Source organism: Sorex araneus, chromosome 5 (assembly GCF_027595985.1).
Source record: "Sorex araneus isolate mSorAra2 chromosome 5, mSorAra2.pri, whole genome shotgun sequence".
NCBI lineage: Eukaryota > Metazoa > Chordata > Mammalia > Eulipotyphla > Soricidae > Sorex > Sorex araneus.
The window spans coordinates 29402930-29417813 of NC_073306.1; the positions used below are offsets into that span (position 1 = coordinate 29402930).

Consider the following 14884-nt stretch of genomic DNA (forward strand, 5'->3'; position numbering starts at 1 on the left):
TCTGCACTCAGGAATTACCCCTGGTGGTGCTCAGGGGACCATATGGGATGCTGGGATTCGAACCCAGGTCGGCCGTGTGCAAGGCAAATGCCCTACCCACTGTGCTATCGCTCCCAGCCCCCCTATTGTACTGATGAGGGGTACACCTGCTTGTGCTCAGAGCTTGCTCCTTTCTTGCCCTAGATATCACTTCTGGTGAGCTTGAGGGACCACATCGGGTATCAAGGATTGAACCTGGGTCAGGCACATGCAAGGCAAGAATCTTACCCACTGTACTATCCCTCCAGCCCCATAGTTTATTTTTTAATAAAAGTAAATAAGACTATTGATTTTATTTTCTTTCATCTTCTGTCTCTTCTACCCTGGCAGTATCTACTATTAATTTATTGTCTATCTCTCTAGTTCATACATTTAGAAAATGCCCTACCTACTGTATTATCACTCCAGCCCCCTTTTATTGTTACTTTTTAATTCTTCCTTTAACATTTTTTTTATTCTCTTTTTTCCCCATCATTCTTGCTAATATTGTGATGACCAGTTGTTCACATCATTTTAACATCATGCTTGCTGGGGTGGTGAAGCAGGTTATGAAGCTTCCACACACTTTGGGGAACAGTTCTATACTTTAGTTTTTAGTTGTGATCTTCAGGGACATTTTGAACGCATGCACTCACATGTGATCACCAGGGATCACACTTCCTGGAAGTGGTGCTTACACATCTTTTTATTTCAGTGTTCGCTGGAGATTCACCCCTTCTGTGGTGCTCAAAGCCCCTTTTGTGGCTGAAGAGTGTCTAGAAATCACTTAGCATGCAAGGATCACATTCAACATAGTTGCCAGGATTAAGTAGCAGAGTTCTAGGATTGTGTATAGTATGTGTGGTGACACCAAGGATTAAATTTATGATCTTATGCTTTCAAAGCAGGCAGACTGAACTATTTTTTGGGCCTCAAAATACATTTTATTATTATTATTATTATTATTATTTTTTTTTTTTGGTTTTTGGGTCACACCTGGCAGCGATGCACAGGGGTTACTCCTGGCTCTGCACTCAGGAATTACCCCTGGCCGTGCTCAGGGGACCATATGGGATGCTGGGATTTGAACCCGGGTCGGCCGCGTGCAAGGCAAACGCCCTACCCGCTGTGCTATCTCTCCAGCCCCCTATTTTTGGGTCACACCAATTAGGCTTTTTTCCTGGCTCTGCACTCAGGGATTATTCTCAGTAGGCTCAGGAGACTATATGGGATACGGGGATTGAACCTGGTTCAGTTGCTTACAAGCATGATGTACTGTCTCTTGGGTCCCCTATTTTTTGTTTGTTTTTTTGTTTGTTTGGTCCATACCCTACAGTGCTTAGGAGTTACTATTGGCTCTGCTCAGGGTTCACTTATAGTGGGGCCCAGGAGACCATATAGAATACTGGGGATTAACCTGGGTTGACTGCCTGCAAGGCAAGTGCCCTACCCACTCTACTATTGCTCCAATCTTTCTAAATACATTAAAAAATTTCAAATTTAATAATTTTTGGGGTCTCCCAATGACTGCTTAATAGGCTCGGAGGCCTTTCCTGGTGTTTCTCGGTTAGCTGGACAGGTGATTTAGTATAAGAGCCTGAAAATGCAGTGCTGCTTGGGTCCTACAGTGCTGGGGCTACTTGGCCTACTCTAGAGATACTCAGGGCTTAATCCTGACTGTGCTAAGCATCCTTCCTGGTAGGACTCCGGGGACCATATGTGGTGCTGGGGATCGAACCCAGGTTGGCTGTATGCAAGGCAAACACTTCCCATTGTACTTTTTCTCCTACCTGGAGACTCAGTTTGAACAAATTCTTTGGATAGTTTTGCAACATCTTGACACATAAATATATTAGCCTTGGTTCATTGTGCTCTTAAATATAAACTGCCATCTTTGTTTTATGTATTTGGACTTAATATTTCAACAGAAAGAAAATGATAAAAGTTTGTGCAGGATATTTGTAGAAGCACAGTCTTTAAATCTTTGTCTTTTAGAGACTGTGTGGCTCATTGACTTCTCTGTAAAAGGAACAACAATCTTCGGGCTGATGGAGAGGTTATGAAACTTGCCTTGCATGTGACTGTGATCACAACATAGTCCAAATCCTTGCACTGCATATGGTGTGAGCCTATTAGAGTCAGGTGTAGCCCCTGAGCATGGCTGGGTATGCCCTCCCTCAAAAAGAGTAAATAAAAGCAACATAATTTTTTCAAAAATTAAAAAGAATTTGGGTCACACCTCGCCGTGCTCAGGGACTACTACTTGTTTGGTATTTGAATGTGGCTCTGGGTGGTGCTCAGAGGACCATGAAGTGTTGGAGATTAAATACAGACCTTCCACATGCAAAGAATGAACTCAACCCTTTGAGCTATGTATCTGATTTGAGCATTAAATACCCTATAAGGATTTTAATTAATTAATTAATTATGGGTCACACCCAGCGATGCTCAGGGGTTACTCCTGCTTTGCACTAAGAAATTGCTCCTGGCGCTACTCAGATCGTATGGGATGCCGGGGATTGAACTCAGGTCAGCCGCATGCAAGGCAAACACCGAAACCTGCTATACTATTGCTCCAGTCCCAAGGATTTTTTTTTTTTTTGCTTTTTGGGTCACACCCAGTGATGCTCAGGGGTTGCTCCTGGCTCTGCACTCAGGAATTACCCCTGACGGTGCTCAGGGGACCATATGGGATACTGGGAATCGAACCCGGGTCAGCCGAGTGCAAGGCAAACGCCCTACCCGCTGTGCTATTGCTCCAGCCCCCCGGACTCTCTTTTTAAAGAGTAAAAACGTTTAAAAATATTTTTTAAATTGCTAAAAAAATTTTTTTTAATAGGGATGGGTGATTAAGAGCATATGCCTAGTGTGAGTGAGCCTCTGAGTTTGGTCCCTGGCATTGTGTACTAATTCCTTAGTACTTCCAGATGCAGCCCTTTGCACTCACCCCCACCCCAACACCTCTGGGTGGCCCCTATATGTACTTTTAACTTAAATATGCTTTAGTAAGTGCTGGGGATCAAACCCAGGACCTCATAGATACAAGGCATGTGTCTGATTCACTGAGCCATGACCTTATAAATTTTTTGTTTGTTTTTGGTCCACACCCAGTGGTGCTCAGTGGCTACTCCTCACTCTGCTCAGGAGTGATCCTTGGAAGTGCTAGTGGATCATGTGCAATGTCAGGAATTGAACCAGGGTCAGCAGCATGCAGGACAAGTGCCTAACCTCCTTTACTATCTCTGCCTTGTAAATTAAAAAATATATATATATATATTATGTCATGGATTACTGTTTCCTAGGAAGTTGATGTTTAGTGAGTTATAGTGATTATCATTTTGATAATTATGTAATTGCAAATGTATTTATGATCTTTATTACAAATTAATTATATCTATGATTATTATTGTTCTACTTATACTAAAAACTGATTATGTGGGGCTAGAAAGTGAGTACAGCTGATAGGGTGCTTGCCTTGCACATGGCTGACCTGGGTTTGATCCCCCAGACCCCATATGGTCCCTAGAGTCTGCCAGGAGTGATCCCTGAGTACTGCTAGGCATAGGCCCCAAACAAACAAAAACCTGGGCTCTTTTGTGGGCTTTAAATATTCATGTCCTGGGGACCTGAGCGATAGCACAGCGGGTAGGGCGTTTGCCTTGCACGCGGCCGACCTGGGTTCCCTGGGTTCGATCCCCGGCATCCCATATGGTCCCCCAAGCACCGCCAGGAGTAATTCCTGAGTGCAAAAGCCAGGAATAACCCCTGAGCAATGCTAGGTGTGACCCAAAAAGCAAAAAAAAAAAATTCATGTCCTTTGAGAGTAAATGCATAGTGTTTTTTATAATCTAAAAATTATAAACTAGAACTTGAGAAAATATTCTTGCATTATAGATCACTGACTAGCATATATTCATTAATGGTTTTAATGAAATTCCTTTGGTTTCTTGTTTAGTGTCAAACTGGAAGAGAAGTAAATTTCAACCCAAAATTATGATGTGTGGAGTTCTTTCTTAAAAAAAGAAAAAATAATTGTTCAGACTATGGATCGGAGCAAACGAAATTCAATTGCTGGATTCCCTCCACGTGTGGAGCGTCTGGAAGATTATGAAGGAGGTGGCGGAGGGGATGGGAACATGACCCAGGTGGAAAGAGATGAAACATCTTCATATCGAGCTCTTATGAATGCCTTTTCTAGACTGACACGATTAGATGACTTCACATGTGAAAAAATAGGGTCCGGTTTCTTCTCTGAAGTGTTCAAGGTGAGTGATACTTTAGCTTTTCTCATATTGTCTTGCTGATGATCAGGCTTTGCTATGAATTATAGTTGTAAGTAAGAAGGATGTAGGGTTCTCCTAAATATTGTACTATGTAATTTTTAATTTGTTTTGGTTATGGTTTTTCACCTTGGACTGGAGCGATAGCACAGCAGGTAGGGTGTTTGCCTTGCACGCAGCCAACCCGAGTTCGATTCCTCCGTCCCTTTTGGAGAGCCAGGCAAGCTACCGAGAGTATCCTGCCCGCATGGCAGAGCCTGGCAAGCTACCCGTGGCTTATTCGATATGCCAAAAACAGTAACAACAAGTCTCACAATGAAGTCATTACTGATGCCTGCTCGAGCAAATTGATGAACAATGGGATGACAGTGCTACAGTGCTATGTGCTACATGGGTTTTGACCTCAGCTGAAAGTTCTTGGGGACTACTTCTGGTTTGTTGCCCTGGCACCATTCCCAGCTGTTCTTGAGACTTCGTGGTGTTGGGAATCAGATCCAGGCCTCTAACATGCTCATGCACACTAGCTCTTTGTGCTATCTCCCTGCCCAAAGTTTCCATTTTGACTTACACTAAATGTACAGTTCTGTGGCATTAAGTATAGACCTAATGTTGTATAACTGCCACCACTATTATCTGTTTTCAAAACCTTTTCATTATCTCCAACATAAGCTCTGTACCCACAAAACAGTTACTCCCTGTTTGCCTCTTTACCCAGCTACATTCTCCTATATTCCCAGCCTGTCTTCTACTTTCTATCTCTATTAATATAACCATCTAAGTTTGTATGTGTGGCTTGTTTTACTTACCATAATGTCCTCACAGTTCATCTATATTGTAGCATCTGTGCAAATTGTATTCCTTTTTTATGAATAAATAGTATCGCCTTGCTTTATTTTATCGTTTGTAAATACTATGTGCTTTGCTTTGTATATCAATTGATCTATTGATGGATATTTGTTTTATTTTCTGGGGACCGGTCCTAGTGGTGTTTAGGGTTTACTCCTGGCTCTGCACTCAGGCATTATTCCTGGTGGGGCTTGGGAGACCATATACAGTGCAAGGGATTAAATAAATGCAGCTTGGTTGTTTCCAGGGCAAATGCCCTACATGATGTACTGTCTCTCTGGTCCTCTATTGATGGATATCTAGACTGTTCCCAGCTTTTGGTTATTCAGAATAATGCCTCTGTGAGTTTTGGTACATACACATCTGGGTCTGTTTCAGGGTTTTTTTGTTTGTTTGTTTGTTTGTTTGTTTTTGCTTTTTGGGTCACACCCGGTGTTGCACTTAGGAATTACTCCTGGCAGTGCTTGGGGGACTATATGGGATGCTAGGAATCAATCGACCTGGGTTGGCCGTGTGCAAGGCAAACATCTATCTGCTGTGCTATCGCTCCAGCCTCCGATGTTTCACTTCTCTTGGGTATTTATCTCTAGGTGGAATTACTGATCATATAGTAATACTGTGTTTTATTATTTTAAAAAGTTGTGATTTTTTTCTTGCACATGGCTGGCTGATTGGGGTTCAATTCCTAGTGTCCCATTTGGTCTCCCTAGCATGACCAGGAGTAATTTCTGAGTACAGAGCTAGGAGTAAACCCTGAACATCGCAAGGTGTGATCTGAAAAAAAAAAAGTTGTGATTTTTACAAGGGAGATAGCTCAAAGGACTAGAGTTGGTTTGATCTCTGGTGCCACATAGTTCTCTAAACATCACCAGAAGTGACCTCAGGAAAGTGTGCCAGCAATCCTTTTCATGCTGCCAATTTTTAGAACTTTTCATCTTGTACAACTGAAACTGTCCATTTAATAACTCTCCATTTTCTTTTTTTTTAGTTCCTGATAAGCTCTGTTCTGGTTAGATTTTTTTTATTATATTATTTTTCCTCCATCCCTCTTGGAGAGCCTGGCAAGGTATTGAGAGTATCCCACCCGCACGGGAGAGCCTGGCAAGCTACCCGTGGCGTATTCGATATGACAAAAACAGTAACAACAAGTCTCACAATGGAGATGTTACTTGTGCCCGCTCAAACAAATCGATGAACAACGGGACGACAGTGCAATATTTTTTAGTTTTGGGAGCATACATGCTGTGCTCAGGGCTTACTGCAGGCTTTGAGCTGAGTGATCACTCTGGCAGTGCTTGGGGGGACTATATGTGGTACTGGGGATCAAACCTCTGTTGGCTCTGTGCAAATCAAGCACCCTACTCTCTGTACTATCTGGCCTCAGTTTTTTTCTTATTCTTTTCTTTGAAAGTGTTTTTGTGGTACCAGAGATTGAGTCTAGGGTCTCTCTCTCTCTCTCTCTCTCACACACACACACACACAAACACACACACACAAACACACACAAACTCTATTGCTGAACCACATTCCCAGCTATTTTACCCTTTCTCCCTCCCTCCCTCCCTCCCTCCCTCCTTCCCTCCCTCCCTCCCTCCCTCCCTCTTTCCCTCCCTTCCTTCCTTCCTTCGCCATACCTGGTGATGCTGAAAGGTTACTTTCAGCAAGTGCAAGGCTTTACACTCAGGAATTACTCCTGGTGGTGCTCAGGGAACCTTATAGGATGCTGGGGATTGAACCTGGGTCTGCCGCATGCAAGGCAGCACCTTATCTGCTGTATCTGCCGCTCTGGTCCATTTTCACTTTTTCTTTCAATGAGTATGGCTACTATAGATATTGTATACTCTTAGAAGCATGTAGTGCTGGGGATCAGACTTGGGCCTCACATAAAGCTTTTACACTAGTGCATTGAACTGTCTTATTGGCCCCTTATTATTATTATTTTTGTTTGTTCATTTTTTGGGTCACACACAGTGGTATTCAGGACTTACTCCTGGCTCTGTGCTCAGGACTGACTCCTGGCAGAGTGTGCAAGGGTGCCAAAAATAAGGGTGCTGGGAATTGAACTCGGGTTGGTCACATGCAAGGCAAGTGTCCTACATATTGTGCTACCTCTCTGGCTCCTATTTTTGTGTGTGTGTATTTTAGAAATTTTGAAATTTTGTGGTAAGAAAATAATCATTGAGAGAGTGGACTGATAGTACAGTGAGTAGGATGCTTGTCTTGCACGCATCTGACCCAGTTTCTATCCCTGGAATTCCATATGCCCCCTCTCCCCTTCCCCCTTCCCCCTAGACTGCCAGGAATGATTTTTGAGCACAGCGCAAGGAGTAAGCCCTGAGCACAGCTGACTCAAAGACGAAAACAAGAAAATTATCATTGGAAAAAAAATAAGTCTATTTCACATGTAATCTGATACACAATTTCTTCTGATAAACTATAGCCTTAGTACTAAATCCTACCTGCCACGTGTCTTTGTAAAGTGCAACATTTTTGTTTGTTTGATTTTGGGACCATAGCAGCTGGTGCTGGGGGCTTCTCCCAGTTAGCTGGGATGGAACCTAAGCCTTCTGCATGCAAAACATGCATCCACTCCTTTGAACTTTCTCTCTGGCCTAATTGCTTTTTTTTTTTTTTTGGCCACACCCTATAGTGCTCAAGGCTTACTTCTGGCTCTGAGTTCAGGTGTCACACTTGGCTGGGCTTGAAGAACAATATGGGGTACTGGGGATTGAACCTGGGTTGGTCGCATGCAAGGCAAGTGCCCTTCCCAACTTCTATAAAAAAAAGTTTATTGGAACATACCCATGCCTATTTTCTAATATATTTCTTATAGCTGCTGGTGTTAAAATGGCAGAGTTGAGTACCTGCAGCAGACACTATATGTCCTTTATTTTATTTTGTTTTTTAATTTTTTGGCTTTTTTTTTGGTTACACCTGGTGATGTTTAGGGGTTACTCTGTGTTGTGCACTCAGGAATTACTCCTGGCGGTGCCCAGGGAACTATATGGGATGCCGGGGATCGAACGCAGGTCAGCCCCATGCAGGGCAAGCACCCTACCCTTTGTCCTATGACTCTGGTACCATACGTCCTTTAAAGCCCGGAAATATTTGCTGTCTGATCTTTTACAGGAAGTTTGCCAACCCCTGGTCCAATAACTCACTCCACAGTGCACAGGACTATGGTTAATTTTTATCTTAGATTATAATGTTTAGATGATTACCAAGCTTTAAATGTCAAGTTAAATAAAAAGTATCACTGGTAACAAAGGGAAATATTTGACTTTAAGTGTAGAAGATAAAAATAATCAATATAAAGACTTTTAGTTGTTTTTGGTAGCAAAAGAAAAATGATTTCATATTGAGGAATGTGGATTTATGCAGCTTATTTTTATTACTTTAAAATAATTTACCTTTAATCTTTGGAACCAGAGAGACAGTTCAATGAGGTTTGCGTGTGGGTGGCCTGCGTTCCATTTAATCCCTGGCATTATATGGTCTCCTGAGCGCTTCCAGGAGCAACCCTTGAACACAGAGTCTAGAGTAACCCCTGAATACAGCCAGGTGGGGCTCAAAAATCAATCAAACAAATAAAATATAGACCTTATCCATATTATCTGTTTAATTTATATTATTTTCATTGAAGCCTGGTTTTTGGTAAGTAACAACTATTAGACTACATACATATATATATATATATATATATATATATATAATATTTGTTGCTGTTTGTTTGTTTGTTTTGCTTTTTGGGTCACAACTGGAGATGCCCAGGGGTTACTCTTGGCTCTGCATTCAGGAATTACCCCCGGCTGTGCTGGGGGATCACATGGGATGCTGGGAACTGAGCCTGGCTTGACCAAGTGCAGACATGGGAGGTATCCTCTGTAACTTTAGGTGAATGGTTGAATGTGATGGTGAGAGGAAGGAGGAATCAAAGGTGATTTTAAACATGAACAGCTTCATGTTTGAATCCTGAAAGAAAATCACATTTGATGATTTGAAGTTTGGATTAGAGGAACTTTTAAGACATGGAAATGACAAGTAAGCAATTGCTGATCTGGAACTCAGAAAAAAGTTCTGGCTTATAAATATAGATTTAAGGGACTAGAGAGAGAGCACACTAGGGTTGAAGGTGCTTTTCTTACATGTGACTCCACTCCTCCGGTCTCCCGCAACCCCCCCAAAAAATAAAGAAGAGAAATTGAAGTCTGGGGTATGAATGAGATTATACAACAACTATAAATGGAATAAAAAAGGACCTGGGACTGAGTGTTGAGGCATACTAGTATTTAAGAATTGAATGGAGGAAAGAAGGAGCCATTGTAGGAATCGGTAGAAGGTAAGGGAGCCAATGTGTATATGTGCATATCTCTGCATTTGTGAATAAAAGTGAGATTTGATGGAGAAGTAAAAAATTTAAGATGAGCACAAAATTTGTATCCTTTTCACTGTACCTTGTATGACAATACTGACCTTAAAGAAGCAAATGAAATATAGAGCACCTTGTATACAATGCTTTGTTAGCTCTTCAATCAAATAGTAGTTTTTGTTAATTTTGATATTGGTATTTTCTTTCAGTTTTGTAGGATAGTTCAAATTTAATCTTCTAATAATGGCCACTTCAATGTTTTTTTGTATATTATTTGGTTTTTGGTGGTTTTATGAAATCAAATGCCTTTTCCCCTTACCATTATCATTGGTAAGAAGAGTATGCTGTTTTTCATCGTGTGATGGACTGCTTCTTCTTTTGGGCCTCCTCTGTACAGTGCAGTCTTCTATCAGATATATGATATATCTTGTGGCATTTGTTTATATTTCTTGCTCTGATCGGTCAGAACTGCCTATGTTTTTTTGCCTCCTTGTCATTAGTCCCTCTGGTAGGGCATTTGCCTTGCACGAAGCCAATCCGGGTTCGATTCCTCCGTCCCTCTTGGAGAGCCCGGCAAGCTACCGAGAGTATCCTGCCCGCATGGCAGAGCCTGGCAAGCTACCCATGGCATATTCGATACGCCAAAAACAGTAACAACATGTCTCACAGTGGAGATGTTACAGGTGCCTGCTCGAGCAAATCGATGAACAACAGGACAGCAGTGCTACAGACAGTGTCATTAGTACCTAGCTCAGACTCTACTATATAGAGGACACTCATAAAATACTTGTAGCATGAGGAAAAGAACCTCATATAAAAGGATATACAGAAGGTAGCATAACAGACTTGGATTGCCTTAGCCTTGTTATTTGATTCTAGTACTTTTTTTTGGCCAAACTCACCAGTGCCCAGGACGTTTCCCTGGCTCAGCACTCAGAGATCACTCCTGGTGGGATCAGGGGACCAAATAGAGTGCTGGGGATAGAACCTGTGTTGGCCATGTGCAATGTAAGCCACCTACCTGTTGTACTGTCACATGCAAGTACAGAGCCTTGCATGCAGCAACCCCAGTTCCAATTTCTAGAACCACATAATGTTCTCAAATCACTATCAGGGGGATCCCTGAGTACAGCATCAGGATTAAGTCCTGAGCACTTCCAGGTGTGGAGCCCTTTTCCCCCCCAAAAAAAAGTTTCATCGGTATATTATGTAACATATCATAAGCAATTGATCTGGGACAGTTAGGGTTTGAATTCCTATTGCTTAATTAGTGAATGGAATATTATGTTTAATTCTGATTTTAATTCATCATATAAGAAATGAATAATTTTTATTTATTTATACTATTTCTATAATGTATTTCATATATAGTGTAAGTATAGATACATACATTTATGTAATTATATACTTAAAAAATACTTTTTTGGGGTGAAGTGATAGTACAGCAGGTGTTTGCCTTGCACACAGTCTACCCAGGTTCTACCCCGGTTTCCCGCATGGTCCTCTGAGCACCACCAAAAGTAATTCCTGAGTTCAGAGCCAGGAGGAACCCCTGAGTATTATCAGATATGACTCCCCCCAAAATAAAAACAAATACCTTTTTAAACACTGCGGTTTACAAAGTTGTTCATTATACAGTTGTTACAGGCTTTTGATATTCCGACACCATTCCTTCTACCAGAGTGACCTTTCCTTCACCATTGTCCCAATTATTCCAACCATCTCCCAAGCCTGCCCTGTTTGCAGGCACTTAATAGTTTATTATTATATTACTTGTTTGAATTAAATGGCTAATGGACTTGCCAAAATGTATTTCAGTAAAAGAAAATTAGTGAAAATTATTGTATCTCACAAGGGGTTGTTAGGCCTTGTCTGAGGATTTACTAAGCTGTTTATTGCTAGTTGAGCCTTCTATGCTACTGTTTTTGTTTTTTTTTTTTTTTTTTTTTTTTGCTTTTTTGGGTCACACCTGGCGATGCACAGGGGTTACTCCTGGCTCTGCACTCAGGAATTACCCCTGGCCGTGCTCAGGGGACCATATGGGATGCTGGGATTTGAACCCGGGTCGGCCGCGTGCAAGGCAAACGCCCTACCCGCTGTGCTATCTCTCCAGCCCTGTTTTTGTTTATTGAGTTTAGCTGGCTTCTATGTTATTTTCCCATCTAATTGTGCTCCTACTAGGCTGTCAGTATTGTGAAATTTGGTAGACTGCTATGCAGTCAAGAAATTTAAAGATCTTGGGGCTGGAGCAATAGCACAGCAGGTAGGGCGTTTGCCTTGCATGTGCCGACCTGGATTCAATTCCCAGCATCCTATATGGTCCCCTGAGCACCGCCGGGTAATTCCCGAGTGCAGAACCAGGAGTACCCCCTGTGCATTGCCGGGTGTGACCCAAAAAATAAAATTTGCTCCTGGTTCTGCACTCAGGAATTACCCCTGGCTGTGTTCAGGGGACCATATGGGATGCTGGAAATTGAACCCGGGTCGGCCGCGTGCAAGGCAAACGCCCTACCCGCTGTGCTATTGCTCCAGCCCCCCTGCAAAAAAAAATTTAAGGATCTCTAGAACCCAGCTGATGAATTGACATGGTGGCGGCTGTAGGAGGAGAATGTGGAGGGTGAGGAGAGGATGCCCGCCCCAACTCTGAGAAGATCCCAGAATTCTCAGCATCAAAACTGAGAATTTTCATGGTTAGGTATCTCTGCAGATAACAAGTGAAGTTATCTCTGCAGATAACAAGTGAAGTAGCAGAGTTGAACCATTGGCTTTGCAGCAGTGGAGGGTATGGGTGTGACTTTTGGTCTTTAGTGGAGTGGGTCTTGGCCTAGCCTCCTCCCAAGGGCGCCCTGGGTTTTCAACTTAGAGACTGGTGTGTCCATGAATTTTTCTTTACTATTATTATTATTATTATTATTATTATTGTTTTTGGGTTTTGAGACACTGTAATTATATATTACATATATACTTGGGTTTTTGAGCCCTGTGATGCTCAGGGGTTACACCTGGCTCTGCACTCAGGAGTCACTCCTGGTGTTACCCGAGGGACCATATGGGATGCCAGGATTGAATCTGGATGTAAGGCAAGTACCTTATCTGCTGTACTATCACTTTGGTCCCATTTCCATGAATTTTAGCTGTTGGCTTGAATCTCCTTGAAGATTTAATTGTGAATCCAAAGAGCAGGGCCGTAGGTTTATTTGACATGATGGCAGCTGTAAGTTATATATTTTATATCTTACAGAATCCAACTTGATTCTGTTTGCATGACAAATAGATAACTAATATATATAAGATAAGGGCTTTAAGCCCTCATTTTCTCCCCCTTATATATCTATATTTAAATTTATAAAAATTAGTAAACTTGTCTTGCACATGGCTGACACAGGTTTGGACCCTGGCATCCCAATATGGTTCCCTAAGTCCGCCAAGAATGATTTCTGAATGAAGAGCCAGGAGTAAACCCTGAGCACTGCCAGGTGTGGGCCAAAAACAGAACAAAACGAAACAAAAAACAAAAATAAAAACAAAAAATAAAGTTCCAAACTAAAGGAGGCAGATACCTGCCATCTGCTTAGTACTGAAAAATTGATTTATTCACATTCATGGTTACATTTATTATTTATTACAAATGAAGTTTTTACTAAATAATAAATGAAACTATAAAACTATATAGTTATAGATATAACTCTCCGTATATCCGTCTCCCTATATATAACTCTGTATAACTCATGCAAACTCTATAAAACTATTGGCAGTGGTGTATGAGGAAAGTAACGGTGGACATTTTAGTGTAAATTTTTTTTTGTTCTGGGATATTTTATTATACTTTGGAAGGTACAGATTTTATGTTCTGTGATAGCTTTGTCAGCTTTGAGAAATAAAATACTGTGTCTCAAAATGCAAGCACTGCTTCAGTGGTTTCTTTGAGTTTTACAGGTGGGGTTCCAGTGCTGGTCAGGACTTGCTGTGTGAGCCACCCTGGGAGTGCTTAGGTTCTCCAGGGCCACACCTGCAGGGCTCACCCAGAGGACTTCATCTGGCTATGCTCTGAGGACCAGGTGGTGCCCAGGGTGGAACCCAGGTATCACTGTACTTACTACCTATAATCAGGTTCCAGACTCAAATTTTGTTTTAGCTTTTGGGCTACATCCAGTGGTGTCAGTGACTACTCCTAATCTTGTTGATGTGTGTATGTTATTTTTTGTTGTTGTTGTTTGTTTTAGGATTACTCCTGGCAGGGTTGGGAACCCATTGAACCCAGGTCTGTCACATACAAGCAAATGTCCTATCCACTGTACTATCATTGTTCCTGAAACTGATTTAAAATGAATTTTGACCAATTTTATAGAAGTACCTTTATTCAAGGTTCAGTGCACACAGAACACCCAGATTCAATCTCCAGGACTTCATGGAGTGTCCAAACACTATCCTGAGCTGGGAGTCGCCCCTGACAGTAGCCCCCGAGCACTGTCAGATGTGACACAAAAGTGTCTTAGTATTGAAAACCCTGGGAGGAAAGATGGTAGCAATCAAATGTGTTTTAGAGCTCTGAACATAGGAAATGGTCTTTGTTGCATTTTCATATTTGTTAAAACTGCTTCTTGCTAAATTTCCTATCATTTTCTTGTTGCATTTATCTAGTTTTGTAACTTCTTTCTGGTAGGTTGGCTTTTAGAGAAGGAGATCTTGTGGGGGAGGTCCTGTATTCTGGGGCATGTGAAATAATATGTTTTAAAAGAGACTGTATTTGTATTATATATTATTATAATTTTTGCTTTGAACCATCTTCAGTATATATGATATTTTTTCTTGGCCAATATGAGAAGTATAAACAGTTTTCAGGACTGGAGAGATAACTCAATAATCTGGTGTGCATGCCTTGAATGCTTTGCATGCCCCAATTGAACTGACACTGCTTGGTCCTGTGGGTACTACCAAGACCAACCCTGAGCACTAAAATGAGAATACACTGTGACCAGTACAGGTGTGGCCCAAACCCTCCTACCAAAAATGGAAAAAAAAAATTTGCATAGGCTCAGTAGTAGATGACAGAAGTGATATCAGCAAAGCATGTGCTTCAGTCCTTTGAACTATCTCCCTGCTCTTGTTTATTTTTTATTTCTTTCCAATTATTAATTAATTGATGTAACATTAGTTTACAAGAGTGTAAATGTTTCTATTTTAGGGGACATTGTTAATCATACCACATCTACCCTCAAAGTGCCAATAACCCTTCACTATACTATGTTTTCCACTTTATTAATCTTTATTTATTTATTTATTTATTTTTTTGCTTTTTGGGTCACACCTGGCGATGCTCAGGGGCTACTCCTGGCTTTGCACTCAGGAATCACTCCTGGCGGTGCTCAGG

At 41.5% G+C, this 14884-nt stretch overlaps 1 protein-coding gene across 1 annotated transcript in view; it reads left to right on the forward strand.

Annotated features, from left to right (window-relative positions):
• TESK2 (testis associated actin remodelling kinase 2) overlaps positions 1–14884 on the forward strand; it is a 118356-nt gene that overhangs the window by 6036 nt on the left and 97436 nt on the right. The window contains exon 2 of the mRNA XM_004620560.2: positions 3974–4283. Coding sequence (XP_004620617.2) covers positions 4062–4283 — 222 coding nt within the window. The 5' untranslated portion in view covers positions 3974–4061. The remainder of the gene's footprint in view (positions 1–3973; positions 4284–14884) is intronic.